This window comes from Uloborus diversus, chromosome 5, assembly GCF_026930045.1.
Source record: "Uloborus diversus isolate 005 chromosome 5, Udiv.v.3.1, whole genome shotgun sequence".
Taxonomy (NCBI): Eukaryota; Metazoa; Arthropoda; class Arachnida; order Araneae; family Uloboridae; genus Uloborus; species Uloborus diversus.
In genome coordinates this window covers 157,184,534-157,209,888 of record NC_072735.1, presented here as the reverse complement: position 1 = coordinate 157,209,888, position 25,355 = coordinate 157,184,534, and the positions used below count along the sequence as shown (strand labels likewise).

At 33.2% G+C, this 25,355-nt stretch overlaps 1 protein-coding gene across 1 annotated transcript in view; it reads right to left on the bottom strand.

Annotated features, from left to right (window-relative positions):
* Positions 1-25,355, bottom strand: part of LOC129223217 (tight junction protein ZO-1-like) — a 619,137-nt gene that overhangs the window by 552,876 nt on the left and 40,906 nt on the right. Inside the window, exons 2-3 of the mRNA XM_054857781.1 lie at positions 24,606-24,810; positions 10,211-10,325 (exon numbers count right to left, since the gene is read on the bottom strand). Of these exons, the coding sequence (XP_054713756.1) occupies positions 10,211-10,325; positions 24,606-24,810 (320 nt within the window). The remainder of the gene's footprint in view (positions 1-10,210; positions 10,326-24,605; positions 24,811-25,355) is intronic.

Here is a 25,355-nt window from a genome sequence, read left to right as displayed (position 1 = left end):
TGCGGAAACGTCAAGATATCAAAATTTAAATGATTTTTTTTCTCTCTAAATAACAGAGGACAGCACGGAAAAGAAAACGTAACTAAACTTTCACGTGTTGCTACCCCCAAAAGTAGGATCAAGGGAAAATTTTAAATCTTTTTCTTGCTGACATAAGAAGTATTTTGTTTATTTAACAGAAACTGGCAACCGATAAAATTTTTAAATCGGTGATCTTTCCCTCGTCACTAATCGCGTGCATGAATAAAAGCTTAGGATTAAAATGGATGATAATGCTTATGGATGAAAAGATGTCCGAGAAAAGCTTTTGTCGGATGTCAGAGTAGGCAAGGGAGAGCAGCTGCACCCTTAAAAATAGAAAATATTTAAAATTAAGCCAAAAAATTAAAGGCTGAAACTTAAAAAAAAAAAATTGGAATTAACTTATCAATGATTTCGGCTCTAGTAACAGTGTCATTGATTTTGAAAATGTATATTTTTTCTTTGGAACAGTAAACTACTCCAATAAACATTGCAAAACATTATTGGTGACAGTATAAATAATTATAAAATCAGGAATACAAAATAAATATAAAACCATGAATTCCAGCAAGCTGTAAATAACTATTAAAAAAAAAAAAGTTAATTTAATCCACTAGTGTCAACAATACATATATTCAGGGGTCAAAAAATACTAGTTGCCAGATCGTTTTAAATTTTAGAATTGGTCTAATCTAAACAGCAAAGTTATTTAAAATGTAATGTAATTAAATAACCTTGACAATGAGCGCATAAACATCCTATTTTTGGGTCATTCTCACAGAAATGCCCTCGTTATGTTTACGAATATTTTATGATTTACACATATTTTTAGAAGTTTAAATGCTTTTCAGGCTACAGTTTAACAAGATAATAAAAGTAAAAATAATTTCACACAAATATTTTTTGCTTACTATAATAAGCTTGCGTCTCCAGCGAGCTGCTTCAATCCATCACAATAGTAAATTAGCCCTCAGAATAGCATTAAAATAATAAAATGTTGAGGTGGTGAATTCAAGCGGTAACGGAAGAACGGTTTTTGGGGAAAAAATCGATGTATTTCTGTCTGTGAGCTTATCAAACTACATATTTTTTTCAAAAACTGATGCGTAGACATTTATATACATCATACTAAGTTGCTTAAAAAGCCAAAGCCAAGAATTTTTCGTTTGTTGCTTTTTTTTTCTTAAATCAAATTTAAAAAACGGCAACAGGAGGACATTTTTGCGACATGATTTTCACTCTATCATGTTCTCCCCAAAAGTTCAGCAAAATTATAAAATGGAAAATTCTATAAAAATTAGAGAACATACGGGAGTGTTCAATCATTCAATTTCTCAAAGCTAGTTTTAAAAAATAATTATTTTAAGAATATAAACTATGCGTTTGTTAAGGGAAACGGAAGAACAGTAATGGAAGAACACGGAGTCCAAAGCAATTAAACTTGGTCAATTTCAACTTAAAAACATTTATTCAGCTGATACAGCAGTCTGAAACACTGATATCTAATGCCTAAGCCTGAACCATCTGTCACAATTCTGAATTCTTTAAATACTCAATAATTTTATCAGAATACATAGAACATTTATATTCTTTCTCAGGAAACACAAGGAACATTCCCATACTATTATGCATTCTCAAACAAGCTATTTGTATTACTTTATCTTCTATATGAAGTACCTGTCCAAAATATTTCTCTTTGTTAATTTCTTTCCTTTCCATCCAGCTAGCAAAACTTGTCCAAACGTTAATGAATCATTTGGCATATTCTTTTATGATTTGGTGTTTTTGATTCAGCTGTATCTTCATCAGAGCCCGATCATTCTAATATTGGACATGGGGAACATTTCTGTTTCAGCCCCCCCCCCCTTCCCCCGCGGAGGGGCCCAAAATATTTGAAGACACTGGCACACAAAATTAATTCTGTGCCCCCCCCCCAATATATTCCCCCTTATGCTATTAAAGAAGCAATAAAATATTTCGATACTTGCGTATTAACACAGTTGTGCTAAATTTGGAGGTACCTCATATCACAATATAGTATAAAGGTACATTTAAAAAGTAGAAGAGATAATACGTTATAATTATATAAGATGTAATTAAAATTTGCCCTTAACCGTAAACCGTAAACATAAAAATTATCTATGATATAAATTTTAATAGTAAATACAGAATAAACTGGGAGTGGGTTTTAGGATTTGCAAAAGATATCAAATTTTTAAGGGGATATTTTATTAACAAATAAGAAGTTTTTTTTCCTTGTCTTGGCATTTGCAAAAATGTCAATGATATCATTGTGCTCTAGATTCTGAGTGAAATTATCATTTATTTTTAATTACTTTGATAAATTAGGAGGATTTTGGGCCCCCTGAAAACAAAGAGGGGGGGTCTGTGCCCCACGTGCCCCTGCGGTAATCAGGATCTGATCTTCATTTTTAACATTATTTAAACTATCCTCAATCTGTTGACTTTGAAGTGAAATCTCCTTCGATTTCTTGAAGTACTTACTATATTCAATAACATAACTCGTTACAGGGTTCAAATAGTGCGTATTTTGTGATGAGAATGGATATTTCTCCATCTTTTTGAAAGTTGATCTTTGAATTTACTGATCCCTTCATAGTACGTTTAACAGTTAAATCAATGCTGTCAACAGTCCTTTCTTGTGACTTGTGGCAACAAATCTGAAAGCAATTTCAATATTGTATCGTTAAAATATAAATTTCAAGTTTGCAAGCAAATGTTTCTGCTGGAATTGGCTCGTCATATTACAAACATGTCATACCAAAATGATTATCACATGCTTAGGAATTTTTAACTGTAGTTTTCATGATTTTCATTTCATGCAATAGAAGAAATAAAATCACGAAACATTAAAAAATTTTAATAAAAGTTTATCTAAATAAAAGCACTTATAATGTTTGCACAAATATCACTTATATAGGTTTTACTTTAAAAAATAGTTTGTTTTCTACTAACATTCATAAACATTACCCTGCATCAGCTTATAGATAAATGCCCTTCCGTTACCGTATTTTTTTGTCCTTCCGTTACCATTAAAAACCATATAAATTAAATATTTATTAAAATTTTAACTATGCCTCCTTGACAAGGGTCAAAATTCTTCTTTGCATAAAAAAACATTAGCTTCTATATCCCATAGGCTCTTCGTGAACTAATTGAGATGTAGTATTTCGGTAAAGGGAGGACATCAAATTGTCACTTAAGTTATGGACCTATATCATGGTTGAAATAAAGAAATTTGAATAAACTTACCAAAAAGTTTAACTAGACTTCAAAGGATAAAAGTTACCCTAAATATTATATGCTGATAATAAGTTTATTTACATTACAGTATGTAACAAAGCAGAGATTTTTTGCTGCGTAAAAACCTAAACAGAAAAATTGATTTTGCACTTGATTTTCTGAAAGTCATCAAACTATTTGGGGAAAACAGGTTAAGATTCAAGAATTTCAATTATTGCTGAAGATAATGGTATATGGCAAGTGGCAGATTATTAATTTTTAAAACTCAAGTGTCATGTTTCCTTTTTCTTGGAATTCACCTTTAGTATAGTTAACAGCTGAAAAAAGTAGAGATCCGAGTTCACCAAATCAGGTAACGTTTTTTTAACATTTGTCATTCCCCCACGCTGTTTTCATAAGAAAAGTATAATAAAACAATGCATGAAAAGTGAATAATCATCGTTACTTCCTTGTTTAAGATTATTTGTGTGCTTAAAGTCAGAAATTTATTACGCCTGGGTCCTGGCTATTGAAACCAAATTGCAGAAAGTCCCTCATTGTCATCCCTTCACTAATGTATACAATGGGGGAATGATTCTGAAATATTAATTCTGAAACATCACTCTGAATTTCAAATACATTTCTTTTATCACGTATTTTCTAATTCTAAGCGAATTCTTTTTATGTTTTGTTCCGTTTTCATAATTATTTTACGATTGCCACAACTTGCTGATTTGCAGTAACTATTTTTTTGTGGAAAAAATGAGCCCCTGAATCTAAATATGACCACTGTCCCCCTCCCCTCACTTAAAACTTTTTCGAAGTCGCATCCCCCATAATTAGTTTCCAGTATTTAGGCAATTAAATATTCATTATTTTATTTGGAGGGGAAGAGAACATTCATCTGAGGTGCAGGAGAGGTAAAACGTTCAAAAGCATGAACATTTGTGGCAAGGACCCCTCTTTATCCCTCCCCCCATTGGGGAGTACCCCCTTCCCCCATTCCGTACTCACTCATGGGGGGTACTACAGCAAAATTTGATAAACTATGAGGGCGTTGCATTACTCCAAAAATATAACAATACATTAATTATAATACAGGAAGGTTCCTTATTGAGGATCTCGCTACTGATATTTATTTTTTACTTCTTAGTTCATACAGCTACAAAAGTGCATTTTTTATTTCATTTTGTATTTTTCATTTTACGTTTGCGTACACATTTTCATTAACTTATTCCTTCAACTTTATATAATAAAATAAAGGATGGGGATATAGGCTCAAAAATGTGCCTTTAATTTTAACCATTTTCCTACTTTTCCCACGGAAATGGGCGGAAAACAATTCGTCAACGCAAGGAGGAAGAGGACAGTTTTATTACGGTTTTAGGGGAAAAGAGGACCTTTTAAGTGTTGTCTTCTTTGTACTACTATCTTCAAGCGGGGGAGGGGGGTTTCATTCGAAGAACACACACCCTCAGCAAAGTGATCCTTTCGATAAAAAGCAGAAGAAAAACAAGCATTGATCATTGCAGAAAAACACTTTCTCACGATTGATTCAAAGCGTCCACTTTCTCACAACATATCCATATCCAGTCTATTCCAACGATCCATTCATTCTCTATTGACGTTAAACTCATGCTTAGTTTCATTCAGAATCAGTCTCCTTCAGATCCTTTTATTGCTGTTATTTTTTGTATGTCGCTAGTAATTTTTTCTTAAGTTTACAGTAAGGAAAAAAAAAGTATGTATGCATAACTTGTACTTTAATGTCCGTATAATACACACACCGACTCTTGAATTTACATCATGCCTTGCTGTTGCGCTGTTAATTGCTCTTACAAACATGTGAACAAGGCACACATCACTTTGCATCAGGTTTGAAAGCAACCTTTTGTTTAAATATTGTTCACAGACAGTAGCGTAACTAGGGGTTGGCAGGAGTGGCTATCGCCAGGGGCGCAGCAGAAGGAGGGGCGGCATGTCGGCTGATTAAACAAAAATTTTTTTAAGAGTTTTTTTTTTTTTTAATCATATAAATTGAAAAATGCTTTAAAAAATTGCAAAAAAATTCTCAACAAAAAGAGCTAGAGGGGGTTCATATATATTTACACACATACATAACATCTACTGAATTGGAACATTGAGCATCGTTGAAAACAATTCTAAAAAAGAAAATAAGAAAAAAAAAAACTTTTTTTTTTTTTTTGAGGACACAATGAGTTGCAATGTGGGCGACTGGGGTTTGGGGGGGGGGGCGTAATTTCTTTAGTTCGCCAGGGGAGCTAGACTCCATAGTTACGCTACTGTTCACAGAATGTCGAATTGATCTTTCAAAACTTTTACCAGGCTGGAATTAGCCTAAACATAAAAGAAATTTTTGCTGTCTCACTCTTCTTCCTGTCTCACTTTGCCTAATTCTCTTTTATACTTTCTACGTCTCATGTTCTTTTTTTCCCCCCTTTTTGCGGGGCAAATATATAGCTGCTTTTTTTTTTTCTTTCCTTCACTCCTAAATTTAGCATTTCTCACTCCAAAATAATTTTTTGTTACTCCAATGCGGAAATTTTACTACTCAAACATTATTTTCTGCCCTACAAAATACATTTCTTTGCTTTAAAATCATATCTTTGTTTCATTTTCCGCAGTTTTTAAAAATTCAAAAATTTATCTTTCTACATATTTTGCTCATGCAATCAAAGTCAACAAGAAGTGTATATTTGACTTACTATAGAAAACTTGTATCATTTCATTATTATCATTTGTATTGTTTTGTGTATACAAGAAATGGTTTCATGAATTTTATATTTCGATTTTTGAATTCGTTGATTTATTACACTTGTTTTATTTACAGTACGAACAGGAACTGAAATACATATTTTTTTTTACAAATGTATTGAGTTGAAATTTTATTCTTTCTTTCATCTTCATTTTTAGGAACAATTGGAAGTAATTGTACTATTATACATAGCATACAAGAACATGAACTTGATTGAAATAATGAGTTTCAATTCAGTCACAAACCTATTTTAGAAATATAAAAAAATATTTCACAAACAAAAATCCCCCATACGTGCAAGGGCGGACACAGAAATAATTTTTGGGAGGGGCACCGAAAGGTAAACCCCCCCCCCATACAATTAAAAAATAAAATAAACAATATCATGGGTTTTTTAATAATGTTTTCAAAAAGCCCTTAAGCCAATAAATCTTCTTTAAAGAGCAGAAATATTGTACAGTAAATTATTTCTAACCTGGACACTTATGGAATGGAACAAAAATATTCTGATTGGGGGGGGAGGGGTTGCACCATAAAGGAGGATTGGATGAAACATTGTCGCCGCAAAAGCAACAGCAGGATATCTTACTATATGGACTCGCCATCAAAATGTGTTCAGAATATCGGGGGTGTTCACATTACGGAGTGTTCAAAAAGAAAGTCAATATTAATTTCTTCCAATGTGGTCGCAAAATCTTTTTTTTTTTTTTTTGAAATTTCATACCTATAAACTGTTTAACCTTATATAATTTCACCATAATTGTATAAAAATACACGGTATTACTTAGAAACATTTTCATAATGATTAAACCAAGAGGATATTAATACATAATTTGTACTTTTTTCTATCCACGAAGAATGAATGAATAAACGATTTAAAATAATTAATAATAAAGTTGGGAATTTAGACATATCTTTTTTTCCAACTATTTCTTTACATTGCAAAAGAAATAGTTCTCAAAAAGATGAAAATATGATGCGATACGTCACAAATCTGTAAAAAAAAACTGGGAATTGTGTAAAAGGAAAATTGATATGTTCTTTTCTTCAATAAATTCTTTTCTAACGATCAAAAAAAAAAAATCTGTGATTAAAAAATTAGTATGTACCTCTTAGTTATAGCTAAAAGTCAAATTAAGAGGTTTTTTTTTTTTTTTAAATGTTTTTGAAAAAAATTTTTTTTTTAATAAATATTATGAAGACAACTCAATACTTACAAAATATCTGCTGAATATTTGAGAAAGAAAACCTAAAACTTCCCTGCAGAAAAGAGATAAACAACAAAAACAATATTGTGAATGTGAAAACCCTTGTTTTCGTTTTACTTTAATTTTCGCTAGCTCATCATTATCGCGAAAATTTAAGCCACGCGAAATATTTAAACTTTCTGTTCTATTCACATACAATTCACTAAATTTTTTATCTCGCAAAGTCACCGATACGTTCATTTTCGCAAAAATTACGACTCGTGTAACTGTTTTTACAGAAGGTAAATGGTTAATAAATTGAAATAAATCCGCATTTGTTTAAAAAGTACTGTGTTACTGTGTTAAATAATCCTACATTCTCAATGAAAAATACTAAAATTTTTAATTATACAATTAAAATTTGAATTAACAAATTATCTGTTAATTCTTACTCTTATTAAGCGAAACAAACAAAAAACGAAGGAAAAGAAAAACATATCTCCAAGCGCTCCGAGCGATGGAAGTTCCCTCCCTCTCCTTCTACGTCATCTCACGTCACCCCGAGTCTTGGCAATAATGGTTGCCGAAAAGGAGCCAAATTTTTATTCTTTTACTAAATAAAAGTAAAGAATTGTTTAGTTTAATGATGTACATATTCAGCAGACCGACAACGTGATGTGGTTAAAAACCGGTCATTTGATAACAAAAAGCAAATGGGTTATTTTTAAATATTTTTTAAAGCTTGCGAGCTTTCTTGTAGACTCCAATGCTAAGACCATCTCCTAAGCCTAACGAGGGGAACATTGGCGAGATTCGAAGGTTACACTCTACCCCAATCCGATTCGACCCCATCCGCTCTCCAGGGTTACTATACAGCTCAATGGATGCGACACGTAATCCCGTCGCCTGTCGACCCAGCGAATTGTCAACCCTTCGGTTGCTGCTCATTGGTGCAAACGATGCTTCTGTTAGACAGTTCGTGGTTTATCGGATGGGACAAGAGTATATCTTGGATTCTGCTGTATGATAGAAGACCGTTTAAATGCGTAGCTCAGTAATCAAATTTTCAATAATGGCTCAAGTTTGGTGATTACTTCAAACTTGCAAGTATGAAGTTATGAAACGTTACAAGGACAACTACAACAACGAATTTTTAATATTTTTTATAACAAGGAGTTAAAACGACTTCCGAAATTACTGTTAGGACAAAGATACTCTTTTTACAGGAACACCACAATACACGTAACTTGAGAAAACAAGCATGTTGTATGAATAACTTAAACTGAGAAAATCCGTTTTAAAGTTTTTTGTCTAGCTCTTTTTCTTTTTTTCAAAACCCCATTAAAGTGCCCAAATCTTTATTTTTTTCTAGGGGGAGAGGGGTAACGACGCTTTGATGATAATGAAAATAAGTTGTTCAATTCAAAGAGAACATATATTGTCAATGAAAAGTTCGATTTGAAGAGCCAAAGGCAGGAGAAAAAATTCAGTTTCCGGTCTAAAACTCCTCACTTCTTAAAATTGCCACTTCATACGTTGATCTGGCCAAAGTTCCGATTTTTTTCCAGAATGCAAAAATTCAACGCGTTTATTCGGCTTAAAATCACCAATTCCTCAAAAATATTGCTCAATATTCGGCCGAAAATCCCCACTTTTTCAAAAATCACTCAACATATTCATCCGCTCAAAATCCTCTCTTCCTCAAAAAATATGAACTAATTGTATATTCAACCGAAAATCCACGCTTCATCAAACGAGTCACTCTACATGCTCACCATTCGAACACCAGTCATCCCGTCTCCTCAAAAGTCACTCAGCATTCTCATCCGACCCAAAGTCGCCACTTCTCAAAAAATGCCCTTTAAAATGTTTAACCGACGAAAAATGTCTGCTCCTTCAAAGGTGTTAACATTCAAATTGAGCCAGAAAGCCCAGTTCTCCCCAAAAGTGTCACTTAGCAATTTCATCTGGTTAAAAATCTTCACTTTTAACGTCACTTCAAACCCTATCGACTTTTCGATATGTGTGTGCGTTTGTTTAAGGTACTTGATACAGACTGTCAAGTTGACCAACTCAAACAATTATGTATCACTACTCATTAACAGTAAAGTAGCCATGATCTACTGAATAACAATAAGACCATCTATGGCGCAACCTGGTGGAAAACTACGGAGTTAGAGCTCCTATCTCGAAAACGCAACGAGATAGGGGGAAAAGTGATTTACAAAGTTGTAGAGCATCCTAGATTCAGCACGGAAAGGTATCTTGTGGACATCAATGCAACGAAGAGAACGGTAAAAACGTGCATTTGTTTTTCACGATTTAACAAAAAAAGTCCCTGATTTACGCTCCAGTGACGTCACAAAACACAAAACTTGAAAGGAAGAAGAAATATTTTTATCTTTCTGGCAAAGCACGATGCCGCCATGTCAAATGAAGGAAAATTATTTTAACTTGTTGTTTTTTCCTTTCTCGAATAGTTTTACGTCACAGTGTAGGAAATCATGAAAAAAACAATTGTGTGTTTTAACCGTTCTATTCTTCGCATCGATGTCCCCAAGGTGTCTTTTCGTATTAAAGCAATGACGCTCTTCAACTTTGTATGCAACTTTTTTCCCCTATCTCATGCCGTTTTCTCGATAGGAAAACTAGCTCCGCAGTTTTCCACAGGGTGGCGTAGTAGATGGTTTTATTCAATAGCGCATAGCCACTTTACTATACCTAAACACTACTTTTCTAAATACAGCGGTAGCCGTTCTGCTACCGGGGGAAAGGGTAGCAGTAGTAGCAGTTATACTGTAGTAGGCGCACTGTATATATTTTAGCATACTAGTATTGGCAATTAAAGTTTTAAACATGATTCTGGGGGAAATTTACCCCCAACTTCTTCGCTCACTGCGACCATGAGAACGATGAATTGATCTGCTGTGAATTTGCAACACGATGAATTGATGATTTCCGAATGATAAAACTACCAACTCACCACTTCTTCAACAGGATCCGTGAAGGCCTCCGAAAAGCAGCTCTTCTCCCCCCATTTCGATGGAGAGAGTCCACCAGCATCGCAGTCTCCGTTCTCCGCAGAGTGGTTCAACTCCCTAGAACGAAAACAAAAAATGTCAAGGACAATTATAAAACATTCATGAGTTTGAAAAAAAGACTGAAGGTTGTTTGGGGAACTACCCAATCCTTCCAAAATGATTTGAGAAAAGAGGGCTCACTGACAAAGTTTTTTAGAATAAAACTCTGATGGGGTATGCCCGGAGATTTTAGATCAGAAAATGGGTACCCCTCTTCTAGCAAACAAGCAACCTAGAAATGTCACATTTCAAATGTGTTGTCCGAAGTGTTCTTAACAGACTATGCGTATAAAGGAAGGGGGTCATCCTGATGGAAGATGTCAGGCTACAGATCTTCCATTTGTGGCAACAATTAACGGTATGTGTGTTAACAGTTAAAATACGTAGAGATAAACAGTCGAAGTTGCGCCCCCAAGAAGGAAAACAAACATATCAGACGGTCATTAAGAAGACCCAACTTCTCCATTACTTTTGGACTGCTGCGCTTAGTTCCAATGTTCATTTTTTTTTTTTTTTTTCAACTTTTTGTACAAAATGATTTTTTTACCTAATTCAAATATTCTAATTTTATGCTTGAAGTTATTTTATTACTAGATGATTGCGAGTTGTGTAGACGAGTATATTTCATCATATCTTTTAGATTCTACATTTGATTCCATTATTCGTCCCATCGAAGTGTTATGGTGCGCAAAATGACAAAGCAAGTCATTAAAAATAAATCTACGAAATTAATTTGGCTTTTTTTCCCTTTATACCAAATACTGGTGTGCAAAATAGGAAGAAGATCCCTTCAACTTGTCTACAACTATTTTTCACATACGAAGCTTTAGTGCTGCCATCTATTATCTTTTTAAAACTCAATATGAACAGTTTAGCCCTTTTATTTTTTGATATTCTTTATAAAAATTTGCAGCCCAAATTTTGTGGATGACTTTAAACGAATCTTCTTGGCGATGAAATATTTGTTTTCTCTTTGATTAACGCTAAGAACTGTACTTCATGCATAAAGTAAAATTGAAAATAATTATATTTTGTTACAGAACTATTCAAAAGTATTAAAAAAATATATTTAATTCAGAATCGATCTTCCTCATTACAGTTCTACCTATAGTGATTTAACAGGCGCATTTCTGCAACTTATAAATTGCAAAAACTATTCAGAATATTCTGATTCCAACAGAACAGAAATGTGAAAAAGAAGCCAAGTTCGGTTGAAATGAGGTGCGGGAAACACGGTGTCACCGACAAAAAAAGTTCAGATCTAAACAGTTACCAAGTTCCATAGCAGTTCCTCATAGAAGTTGGATTTTCCCATGTTCTTCAATTCATTTAGAAAACAATTTTTTACTTGCTTTGATAATGGATTTTAAAATTACGGCACTATTTTTTTTTTATTTTTTTTTTTTCAAACTTGCCAAGTTTTAAATCCAATGTCAAAGAAAATAAAAAATTGTTTTCTAAATGAATTGGAGAACATGCGAAAATCCAATTTCTATGAGGAACTGCTATGGAACTTGGTAACTGTTTAGATCTGAACTTTTTTTGTCGGTGACACCGTGTCCCCCGCACCTCATTTCAACCGAACTTGGCTTCTTTTTTCACATTTCTGTTTTGTTGGGATATCATTACTTTTTGAAATGCTAAATCAAAGGTTATGTTCTAATTTATACAGTTATAAATGCAAAAGCGTATATTACAAATGTATGATTTCCTTTTTTTTCCCTGCTGTTACGGTGCACTGGTTTGCGGTTTCTTTTTATTAGAAGTTATGAAGATATTTTGATAACAGGGGATTTGGCGCGATAGCTAATTTTGCGCAATAATCATCTGTTTTCCCATTATCAGCAAGGCCAACGTACATTAGCTCTTGGTCTTTGGCTTCCTCAAATTTTTCAACAATTAGGAAAATTGCTTCGACTCATCTCAAAATCTGTCTGGAGTTTATAGTTCGAGGGGATTATCATAACGTAGATCGTAAAATATGCGGAATTTGAGAAAATATTTCTCAATTGTTGAAATTATTGCTGCCATTTTTGCTCCTCCTGTAAAATTTTGCATTTAATTGAGATCTAAAGTTTTTATAAAACTTTTAAAGTCGGTTATTTTCGATTTTAAAGGCTTAGCTCTAGATTTGCAATTTTAGTTATTTGATGGATCATTTTTCATTTTAGCGGAACTTAAAGTATTGTTTCAAGCCCCGTTTTGGTTAGAAATTAAATTGTTAATTTAAAACTTCAACAACCTTGTTTTGGCAACGTTTGACGAGCCCATTTGTTTTGATTTATTTGACGAAATATTTTGCAATCGCGCCGTGATGCTCATAAAAAATAGTGTAGTTTTTTGCTATTTTAATGTAGTTTTTTGACTTTTAGATTTTTCCCTTTACATATGCATGAAAATCTACCTTTATGCCAAATTTTAAGTATGTGAGACACTTGGAAGTTTGTAAACATTTTGATGAGTGAGTGAGTGAGTGAGTGTAAAAAATGACACTTTTCAGATAGTAATAATTCTATAACTATAAGAGGTATATTCATGAAATTTAGGATTATAGATCTGCTAGGCAGCCCTATTAGACATACAAAATTTCAAGCACGTAGATTTAATAGTTTTTGAGAAATGAAGGAGTCAAAAGTAGCTTGAAATGGTTCGTGTAAGATACACACTGGCAGATGAGTCGCCAAATTTCCGAACTTGGCTGACACACTGCCGTGTGTCTAAATAAAACCAAATAAGAAAACAGTTTACTTTCAAATACATTGGACATACACTGTTAAACTAATACACAAATTTTAAAGGTCCTTTTTCTTGATACAATACACGAAACACACGATTATTCGTGCTAGTTAATGTTCGAATTTCCACACTAAAATTTTTGAGAGGAGGACAGTTTTCAATTTGCCAAATGAAACTACGAATTTCGCTAAAGAATAAAATATAAGCACAGCTTTTTTTTTTTTTTTTTTTTGAAAACTGCAATTTTGCAATGTTGTCTCAAACTAGTGCCGAATCGTCAGACAAAATTTGCTAGACAAGTAAATTTTTGTAAGGTCACAGTGATTTCACATCCGGACGCCCCTGACAGTGAATAGGAACAGATAATCGAACACAGGCTCTGTAAACCACAAAATTTTTCAATGAATAAAAGTGCATTTTTTCGTCATGGTTCAAGGCAGTGGCGTCGATTCAAGCGGGGGGGACTACCCCGCAGTTTTTTCACCATTAAAGATGGCCTCATTGTTAAGATTTCAATTTCAAAACATTCTGGGTGATATTACCCAAACATTATAGTCACCAAATATCTCTTATATAATTAAAAACTGAGCGTATCTATGTATGCCCAAGCTTCTTCTCCCGAACTACAGTGAACTGACCATCGAACCAGGTATCGATGGATTCGTAATCTTCCCGTCTTCCTGTTTGGCTATTTAACATAATCCTCCAATAATAATTAGCGGAGATATCAATTAAAAACTATTAATTATGACTCTTAGATTTCAAAATAAAATCCTTATGTTTCGAAGGCTTTCCTCCATTCAAATTATTATTCAGTGCTTCATCTCAACTATCCGCAACAATCCATCCACTATAATATTAAAATCTGTTCGCGTCCGTCTGTCTGTCTGTCTGTCTGTCTGAAGATCGATCTCCTCGAGAACCGCTACGAATCGAGAGTCGAACGAGATACCGATCAATTCGAAATTTTCCAAAGAAAACAATAGAACCAATCTCGTAATTGTACGACTTTAATTAGCGGAGATATTAATTAAAACGTTAATTAGCATAACGTTATTCAGGAATTTCTATTTCTTTCCTGTTGCCATTTTGCGTATGAGCAAATAAAATTCTAATAATTGTTTTAAAAGAGTTTTTTTGGCTGCTGTCCAAATCTTAAAACAACGTTTCCATCCAGAATTTCATTTCAAATTAGTTTAAAATTGGTTGCTCTATTCGGATATAGCCTTTATTTTATCGTCTGTTCTTTTTTTATTTTTTACATTCAACGTTCTTAACTCTTTTCCTCATATAAAAGTTGTTTCTTTAGCTATGTTTATTGATTGTAGTGTAAGTTTATCATTCACCGGCCTCATATTTTGATACATTTAGGATGTGCGACTAATTATGTTTATTTTGTTGAACTTTTTCCCGTTACATGGGTGAGTTTTCGAATTGCAATAACTTTCTTTTTCTTTCCTGTTTCTATTTTTGAAATACAGTTTGTATCGTTAAAAGAACATGTTAAATTAAGATTGCTTGGATTTCTTTAAGTGAAACAGAGTTGAACAAAAAAATTGTTTTTAAGGATTTTAACTAAAGCTATCTTGGAATCTGATGACTTGGTATTTAATTAATGCTTATTGGTATTTATTTAGTCTTGGTGCTTTAGTTTCACATAATCAATCAAAATGTGTGTGTCATTTTATGTAAAAAGATGATCGTAATTGTACATAAATATTTCAGATATAGTCTATCAGATTTAATTCATTTTAAAGTGACCAGAGATAATAGTTGATAATGCATATATTTTCATCTTTTGTGCTAATTGAAAATACTCATAACTTGTATCATTGATAACTATGATTAACGTTAAAGAGAATTTTGACAAAAATATGTTCTACTGGTGTTTTACAAACCTTGCATTACGCGTATTTATTTACTTCTTAGCGCTTTAGAAACTGATGTCAGAGTAATACAAAAACATCAATTGGACATCTCTTTCATTTTTTAAGTAGCCCGTGCAACGCCGGGCACGCAGGCTAGTATAATATTAAAATCTGTTCGCGTCCGTCTGTCTGTCTGAAGATCGATCTTCTCGAAAACCGCTGCGAATCGGGAGTCAAACGAGATACCGATCAATTCGAAATTTTCCAAAGAAAACAGTAGGACCAATCCCGTAATTGTGCGACTTTAATTAGCGGAGATATTAATTAAAACGTTAATTAACATAACGTTATTCGGGTTTTTTTTTTTCTTTCCTGTTGCCATTTTGCATTTGCGTGAGCAAGTAAAATTCTAATAATTGTTTTAAAAGAGATTTTTTTGGCTTCTGTCCAAATCTTAAAACAACGTTTCAATCTGGAATTTCATTTTAAATTAGTTTAAAATTGGTTGCTCTATTCGGATATCGCCTTTAGTTTATCGTCTGTCCTTTTTTTATTTTTTATATTCAACGTTCTTAACCCTTTTCAACATATGAAAGTTATTTCTTTAGCTATGTTTATTGATTGTAGTGTAAGTTCATCATTCACCGGCCTCAAATTTTGGTACATTTAAGATGTGCGACTAATTATGTTTATTTTGTTGGACTTTTTCCCGTCACATGGGTGAGTTTTCGATTAGTAATAACTCTCTTTCTCCTTCCTGTTTCTATTTTTGAAATACAGTTTGTATCGTTAAAAGAACATGTTAAATTAAGATTGTTTGGATTTCTTAAAGTGAAACAGAGTTGAACAAAAATATTGTTTTTAAGGACTTTAACTAAAGCTTAATTCGAATCTAATGACTTGGTATTAAATTAATGCTGATTGGTATTTATTAAGTCTTGGTGCTTTAGTTTCACGTAAGCAACCAAAAAGTATGTGTCATTTTATGTAAAAAGCTGATCGTAATTGTTCATACAAATGTTTCAGATATAGTCTATCAGATTTAATTCAGTTTAAAGATAGCACAGATTATAATTAATAATGCATAAATTTTCATCTTTTGTGCTAATTGAAAATACTCATAACTTGCATTATTGATAACTATGATTAACTTTAAAGAGATTTTTGCCAAAAATATGCTCTACTGGTGTTTTGCAAACCTTGCATTACGCGTATTTATTTACTCCTTAGCGCTTTAGAAACTGATGTCAGAGTAATACAAAAATATCAATTGGACATCTCTTTCATTTTTTAAGTAGCCCGTGCAACGCCGGGCACGCAGCTAGTCCACTATAATATTAAAATCTGTTCGCGTCCGTCTGTCTGTCTGTCTGTCTGTCTGAAGATCGATCTCCTCGAGAACCGCTACGAATCGAGAGTCGAACGAGATACCGATCAATTCGAAATTTTCCAAAGAAAACAATAGAACCAATCTCGTAATTGTACGACTTTAATTAGCGGAGATATTAATTAAAACGTTAATTAGCATAACGTTATTCAGGAATTTCTATTTCTTTCCTGTTGCCATTTTGCGTATGAGCAAATAAAATTCTAATAATTGTTTTAAAAGAGTTTTTTTGGCTGCTGTCCAAATCTTAAAACAACGTTTCCATCCAGAATTTCATTTCAAATTAGTTTAAAATTGGTTGCTCTATTCGGATATAGCCTTTATTTTATCGTCTGTTCTTTTTTTATTTTTTACATTCAACGTTCTTAACTCTTTTCCTCATATAAAAGTTGTTTCTTTAGCTATGTTTATTGATTGTAGTGTAAGTTTATCATTCACCGGCCTCATATTTTGATACATTTAGGATGTGCGACTAATTATGTTTATTTTGTTGAACTTTTTCCCGTTACATGGGTGAGTTTTCGAATTGCAATAACTTTCTTTTTCTTTCCTGTTTCTATTTTTGAAATACAGTTTGTATCGTTAAAAGAACATGTTAAATTAAGATTGCTTGGATTTCTTGAAGTGAAACAGAGTTGAACAAAAAAATTGTTTTTAAGGATTTTAACTAAAGCTATCTTGGAATCTGATGACTTGGTATTTAATTAATGCTTATTGGTATTTATTTAGTCTTGGTGCTTTAGTTTCACATAATCAATCAAAATGTGTGTGTCATTTTATGTAAAAAGATGATCGTAATTGTACATAAATATTTCAGATATAGTCTATCAGATTTAATTCAGTTTAAAGTGACCAGAGATAATAGTTGATAATGCATATATTTTCATCTTTTGTGCTAATTGAAAATACTCATAACTTGTATCATTGATAACTATGATTAACGTTAAAGAGAATTTTGACAAAAATATGTTCTACTGGTGTTTTACAAACCTTGCATTACGCGTATTTATTTACTTCTTAGCGCTTTAGAAACTGATGTCAGAGTAATACAAAAACATCAATTGGACATCTCTTTCATTTTTTAAGTAGCCCGTGCAACGCCGGGCACGCAGGCTAGTATAATATTAAAATCTGTTCGCGTCCGTCTGTCTGTCTGAAGATCGATCTTCTCGAAAACCGCTGCGAATCGGGAGTCAAACGAGATACCGATCAATTCGAAATTTTCCAAAGAAAACAGTAGGACCAATCCCGTAATTGTGCGACTTTAATTAGCGGAGATATTAATTAAAACGTTAATTAACATAACGTTATTCGGGTTTTTTTTTCTTTCCTGTTGCCATTTTGCATTTGCGTGAGCAAGTAAAATTCTAATAATTGTTTTAAAAGAGATTTTTTTGGCTTCTGTCCAAATCTTAAAACAACGTTTCAATCTGGAATTTCATTTTAAATTAGTTTAAAATTGGTTGCTCTATTCGGATATCGCCTTTAGTTTATCGTCTGTCCTTTTTTTATTTTTTATATTCAACGTTCTTAACCCTTTTCAACATATGAAAGTTATTTCTTTAGCTATGTTTATTGATTGTAGTGTAAGTTCATCATTCACCGGCCTCAAATTTTGGTACATTTAAGATGTGCGACTAATTATGTTTATTTTGTTGGACTTTTTCCCGTCACATGGGTGAGTTTTCGATTAGTAATAACTCTCTTTCTCCTTCCTGTTTCTATTTTTGAAATACGGTTTGTATCGTTAAAAGAACATGTTAAATTAAGATTGTTTGGATTTCTTAAAGTGAAACAGAGTTGAACAAAAATATTGTTTTTAAGGACTTTAACTAAAGCTTAATTCGAATCTAATGACTTGGTATTAAATTAATGCTGATTGGTATTTATTAAGTCTTGGTGCTTTAGTTTCACGTAAGCAACCAAAAAGTATGTGTCATTTTATGTAAAAAGCTGATCGTAATTGTTCATACAAATGTTTCAGATATAGTCTATCAGATTTAATTCAGTTTAAAGATAGCACAGATTATAATTAATAATGCATAAATTTTCATCTTTTGTGCTAATTGAAAATACTCATAACTTGCATTATTGATAACTATGATTAACTTTAAAGAGATTTTTGCCAAAAATATGCTCTACTGGTGTTTTGCAAACCTTGCATTACGCGTATTTATTTACTCCTTAGCGCTTTAGAAACTGATGTCAGAGTAATACAAAAATATCAATTGGACATCTCTTTCATTTTTTAAGTAGCCCGTGCAACGCCGGGCACGCAGCTAGTCCACTATAATATTAAAATCTGTTCGCGTCCGTCTGTCTGTCTGAAGATCGATCTTCTCGAGAACCGCTGCGAATCGAGAGTCAAATCCACTATAATATTAAAATCTGTTCGCGTCCGTCTGTCTTTCTGTCTGTCTGAAGATCGATCTTCTCGAGAACCGCTGCGAATCGAGAGTCAAATCCACTATAATATTAAAATCTGTTCGCGTCCGTCTGTCTGTCTGTCTGAAGATCGATCTTCTCGAGAACCGCTGCGAATCGAGAATCAAACGAGATACCCATCAATTCGGAATTTTCCAAAGAAAACAATAGGACCAATCTCGTGATTGTGCGACTTTAATTAGCGGAGATATAAATTAAAACGTTAATTAACATAACGTTATTCAGGAATTTTTATTTCTTTCCTGTTGCCATTTTGCATATGGATGAGCAAGTAAAATTCTAATAATTCTTTTAAAAGAGATTTTTTGGCTGCTGTCCACATCTTAAAACAACGTTTCCATCTAGAATTTCATTTTAAATTAGTTTAAAATTGGTTGCTCTATACGGACATAGCCTTTATTTTATCGTCTGTCATTTTTTTTATTTTTTACATTTAACGTTCTTAACTCTTTTCAGCATATAAAAGTTGTTTCTTTAGCTACAGTGGCTCCCAAAAGTCTTCGTACACCTACGACTTTCAACGAAATAGGCCCCAATCAATTGGTTAGAATTAATATTTCGGAATAAGTATTTAATTATAAGATCTATGATCAATTTTTAACAAAACTACATGAAATTTTTTTTAAAAATATTAAAACTTATTTTTTTAAAAATCAAAAACCAAAAAGTGCCGGAAATTTTATCTCACAAAAGTCTTCGTACACTTTATAAAATGTCTATATATTATTGAATAATCTAACTTTTGGTTAAGTTATTAATTAGTAGAACATCATACAGTATTCATAACACCTTTTAAACGTCTGGGAATAGATTTCATTCTTTTTCTTTCTTTTTTCTTTTGCGTAACTTCTGAGTAAGTGTTCAACCACACTTCGAGTCTTACTGTTTCTAGCTCTATTTTCGTTTTAACGCCCTATTTTCGTAATCTAGCCTCCAGATATCTCTAAATACGTTACATTAAGTTTAAATCTGGAGATTTAGGAGGTATTTTCTAAACTTTAGGACAATTTTAGTGGCACTAGACTCAAATGTTGAAAACCGTGTGCTTCTTATCGTTATCTTGATAAAAAAAACAAAGTTGTTTCCAATAACCAAATTTTTGACTAAGAGTTCAAAATTGTTTTTTAAAATGTTTAAAGGAACAGCATGATTCATTATTTCATCAAAAAATTACAAACTACCAAGTTCTGATGCTGATATGCACCCTCACACTAGAACACCTCCACCGTCCTGATTAACTGATCCAAATAAGTTCTTAAGATTAAGTTCCTAATTTTTTTCTTCTACTTACAGTTATATAACAATTTAACCAAAAATGTTTAATTAATTTTTATCTGTAAGTAAGACCTGATTCTAAAACGTTTTTAGCTTATTTATAATTGATTTTGCGACGAAAAGCGTAAGCTTTCTCTTTTTCGCACGACTAAGAAAATTTCTGCGGGAAGAGGTCCCATTTAATCCAGCTAATCAGAGAACTTGGCAACAATTTTAGGTGAAAATATACATGTAATATGTTTTATTTAACTCTGCAGAAACGTTTACAGCACTCAAATGTGTATTTTTCATAAATTTTTTTACTTTAAATCTCCGATCACGTTTTGTCAACTTTGCCGGTTGACCTTTTCTTACCTTGTTTTCGGTCCGATTTCTTTCTTTAAAGCATTTTATCAAGCACTTTACTATACAAACAAATAAATTAACTAGTTTAGAGACATTTCAAATCAATTTACCACTACTGTGGGAAAAAAATTCAAATTTTGAATGGTGTTTGCGGTTTTTTTACGAATACCAGCCATTTTACACTAATAAGCACAATATTAAGGAATAAAGAAACAAAAAATTAAAGCCAAATGACTTTAAAGTGTCAACACAATGCAAAAATATTAATAAAACGGCATATGATAATTTTAATCATGAATTTATTCGAAAATATTTGAGTGTACGATGACTTTTGTGGCGTGTTATTTCTCTGTCTCTTCGTTTTCTGACCCATTTCAAAAAGAAGATCCGTCAATATTTTGAAAAAACCAATAGGTTGTATTTAGAATGATATAGGAATGATGTGAAAAAATATTGGACTTCATATTCGAATTCAGTTTCGAGTTATTTTGGTTTTACTAAAAAATTTCAAAGTATACGAACACTTTTGGGAGCCACTGTATGTTTATTGGTTGTAGTGTAAGTTTATCATTCACCGGCCTCATATTTTGGTACATTTAGGACTTTAGGATGTGCGACTAATTATGTCTATTTTGTTGGACTTTTTCCCGTCAGATGGGTGAGTTTTCGAATTGTAATAACTCTCTTTTTCCTTCCTGTTTCTATTTTTGAAATGCAGTTTGTATCGTTAAAAGAACACGTTAAATTAAAATTGTTTGGTTTTTCTTTAAGTGAAACAGAGTTGAACAAAAAAAATTGTTTTTAAGGATTTTAACTAAAGCTAAATTGGAGTCTGCTGACTTGGTATTAAATTAATGCTTACTGGTATTTATTTAGTCTCGGTGCTTTAGTTTCACGTAATCAACCAAAAAGTGTGTCATTTTATGTAAAAGGCTGATTGTAGTTGTACGTAAGTATTTTAGATATAGTCTATCAGATGTAATTCATTTTAACATGAACACAGATTATAGTTGATAATGCATATATTTTCATCTTTTGTGCTAATTGAAAATACTCATTACTTGTATCACGTTAAAGAGATTTTTGCCAAAGATATGCTTTACTGGTGTTCTGCAAACCTTGCATTTCGCGTATTTATTTACTCCTTAGCGCTTTAGAAACTGATGTCAGAGTAATACAAAAACATCAATTGGACACCTCTTTCATTTTTTAAGCAGCCCGTGCAACGCCGGGCACGCAGCTAGTGATTTTATTAAAATTTGTAGCTGTAGCGTGAAGAAAATCGTTAAATGTGAAAGATTTGTTGCCATTTTTTTCTCGAATATAAATAAAAAACAATTGGTTTTGGTTTTGAAGCTTTTCCTGCAATCGGGGGGTTTTAAAATGTTTACTTTTTGGGTATTTTTCCGCAATCTGCCGCAAAATTTTACTGATTGTTTTTTTTTTTTCCAAGCCTGATTGTTGAACACGCGTCACTAAATATAACCATTATTTTCGAGGTGCACCGTGCAAAGTCGGGCGACGCAGCTAGTTGTTTATAATTTCCGTTTTTAAACTTCAATTTAAAAACTTTTCTGACAGAAAATATCCGAGAGCACTCCTTTCTTCTTTTAAATTCAAAGATGTCCTAAATTTGCGTTATAAAGACTTCTGTTTGAGGGGGAAAATCAGGAAGAGAATCCCCGTAGATAGCGTAAAACTGCGTTTTTAAGACTTCTAAAAACCCAGGGGGGGATCCTGAGATATATTTCTGAAGTCCCTACAGAAAATTCAAGACTGAGTTCTTAGGATCTCATCAGTTCAAAAAAATAATAATAAATAAATGCTGGGAGAATCTCCGAGCCCTTTCGATCCTCCTTAAGTAAAAAAAAAGAACCCCAAGCCCCTTGCTCTAAGTTTGCTAAAAATGACTTTGATTTGCGTCTTCTTTAAGACATTATTTTAAGTTTTTTTTCCCCCTGGAAGAGCCTTCCTCGCCCTTACATTACAAAAGAAAATCCAAACTTCTTCGTTTTTATTATTCTTCTTCTTAATTAGACATTATTTTTAAAAAAACATTTCGGGGACAACCCTGGAAACTCCTCTCCATTCCCAAACGTAGACAAAACTCTACTAAAACGGCGTTTTAAAACTTCAATTCCAGACCATTTACGCAAACGAACATAAGAAGCCCCCCCCCCCCTTCCAGTCACTCAAGATAACCTAAAATAGTCTTCAACTTCCTTAAAAAAAACTTTTGCACCCGCACTTAAAAGCGCGACTCGCCGCCTCTGGTTCAAGGACATAAAGGTCGACCTTGGAACGATTTGCTTCTAGGAGAGATGGGTTACCCCTATTTCCCTATACCCTTCCCTTACTCCAGCCAAGCCCAGACACAAACTGATTTCTAATTTGAAGACAATAGTTGGGCCAAATCTAACCTGGCAGCTTTGCGAAAGCTACGCAGATTCTAATCAAAGCATTACGATGCTGCCTGTATGGTCTGCCGAAGATGCGTCTCAAATCCCGCGACTCAATTTCGGGAGTTTCTAGTATAGTGGCCACCGATTAGTATGAATCACGTTTATTCTAAACAGTTTTGATTCCATAAAGCGGCTGATTCAATAAAGCGGCTGGTTCAATAAAGCTGGATTTTATTTTGTTTTTGACAACTTGATTAATTAAAGCGGTTGATTCAATTAACCACTGATCCAATTAACCGGCGTCCACTGTAGTAGCTGCGTTCAAATGGCAATAGAACTCTTGTAACCTCATGCTAATCATCATGTTTCGGCTTTTTACAAGTAAGATTTGGCTCCACTTGCCTCTTTTTTCCGACTGGAGCTTTTGCGAATATCTACCCAGAATTTTGGGAAGATTTTGCTGTGAATTTCGACAAAAATGTTCAATTGTCGCCAAATTTTTTGATGATCAAGGCAAGGGGTTAATGTATTTCGACCTTGTTGATGTTGCAAAAATGAAATAATTATTGCCCAAAATCTGTAATTATAATTACAAAACTAAAAACATGTTATATTCATTTATAATCACCATTCTGCTTGTTGAAAGCAATTAGTTTTTTTTTTTTTTTCACTTATTAGAAATGAAATTATGGTCACCTATGTTAAAATTATTTTACGTACAAAATACATAGAATCGTAATTAATCAGGAAAAAAAGCAAGACCTATGGGAGGGGTCCGGATCCCCTGGACCCATTTCTTGTGTTTGCGCCCCCCCCCCCCTTCATTGCACACAATACATTATAATTTTAATTCTAATGAAAATATTACGATCAAACTTAAAAACAAATAATAATACATTATTTCGTTTTAAAGTGGCTACCGTTAGCCTTAATACAAAGCTTTAAACGTGTCACAAAATTATCTGCTATGAGCCGCAACTCACTGATATTTTATCCCATTCCTTGCATGAAGATTTCTTTATAGATGCCAGAGTATTATGAGGTTTAGCACACACCCTTTTCTCCTAAGATGGCAAAAACAGAACAATCCATTGGGTTCAAATCTGGGTAATACGGTAGCCATTTTTTAACTCCAATCAAGTCCGGAAAACGTGTCTTGCACCAATCTTGAGTGTCTTCGCTCCGTGTGCAGGGGTGAAATATTGCTGGAAGTTCCATCTTTTGCTTCCAAAGAACTTTTGCAACCAAGGTGAGACAGCATCTTCCAAAATGAGTTTGCGATATATTTCTTCAGTGGTGTTTTCCCACTGGCACATATCTTACCCCAAACCATTACAGATTTTGATCGTTGACGCCATTCAACAATGTAAGAAGATCTTGGAGAAAGGGGTGTGTGCTAAACGAAAACCCCATAAAACTTTGGCATCCCTAAAGAAATCCTTATACAAGGACTGGGATAAAATATCAGTAAGTGAATGTAAGAAAGAACGCTTTCAGGGCCGATAAAAAGATGTTCGATTTTTTTTTTTTTTTTTTTTTTCTTTTCTTTTTTGGTACTTAGATCGTTTTCTATTTCTAGTCCTTATTTCATATCATGACAATAATAGTTGATGATTTTCAAGGTCTGGTTCCTCCCCCTCCTGCCTCAGATACGAGGAAAATAAAAGGACAGCGAATAAACAAGCAATTTGATGTTGTATTCGCAAACCGGATAATTCACACATGAATAATCGAGAGTTCAATGCAATAACAATAAGGTTAATAACAATATGTGCAATCTGTAGATTTGTTACCAAGAACAAGAATTGATGCGTGTTCTTCAAAAAATTGAAATACGCACCTGGCTGTAAGTTTTGGCGACAAAGATTCCAAATTGGCGATGGCCCGATCTCGTTCGTTTTTCATTTCGCTGTATTGTCTCAAAGCAGACTCTCTTTGTTGAACGGCAGCCGCATTTTCCCTCAACATAGAGTCTCTTTCTTTCAACGCCAACTGGAGACCAAGTTTCAAATTGTTGGTGCTGTTCGGACCATCAGTTTCTAAGCCTGGAAGGAAAAAAAACATAGTAAGCGTACTTGACCCACATGAAACGAGATAAGTATTTTGGGTGGAACTTATAATAAAACAGTTTTTAATCTTCTTGAAATTGTTACAAAAAAGATGCCAACGTAAGAGTCAATTTTCAATCGTTAGTGGGAAAAGTGAATTTAAAAAAAAAAATATTGGCAATAAACTGAAACCAAGGATAGATCCAGAAATGCTTCAAGGAGGCGGCGATTGATTTTCATCTTTTACAACTTATAAGACTGGACATGCTTGGGAGGAAGGGGGGGGGGGTGCGACAGCATTTTTATTTAAAACATCTAAAATATAGAGATTTTACCAAGGAGTTCTTCAAACTTCCCCTTTTTTTTTTTCGTTGAAAGAGGTATTCTAAAATTTCGTTTTAGAACTTCGATTTCGTAATAATTACGAGGAAATGTTTCTCCCTCTCCCTAACATAATCGAAGGTCGTCTAAATTTGCCCTTTTTGAAATTTCAGTTCCCAGAAATTACCGGAGGAAAGTTACTAAACACATTTTCCCCAAAC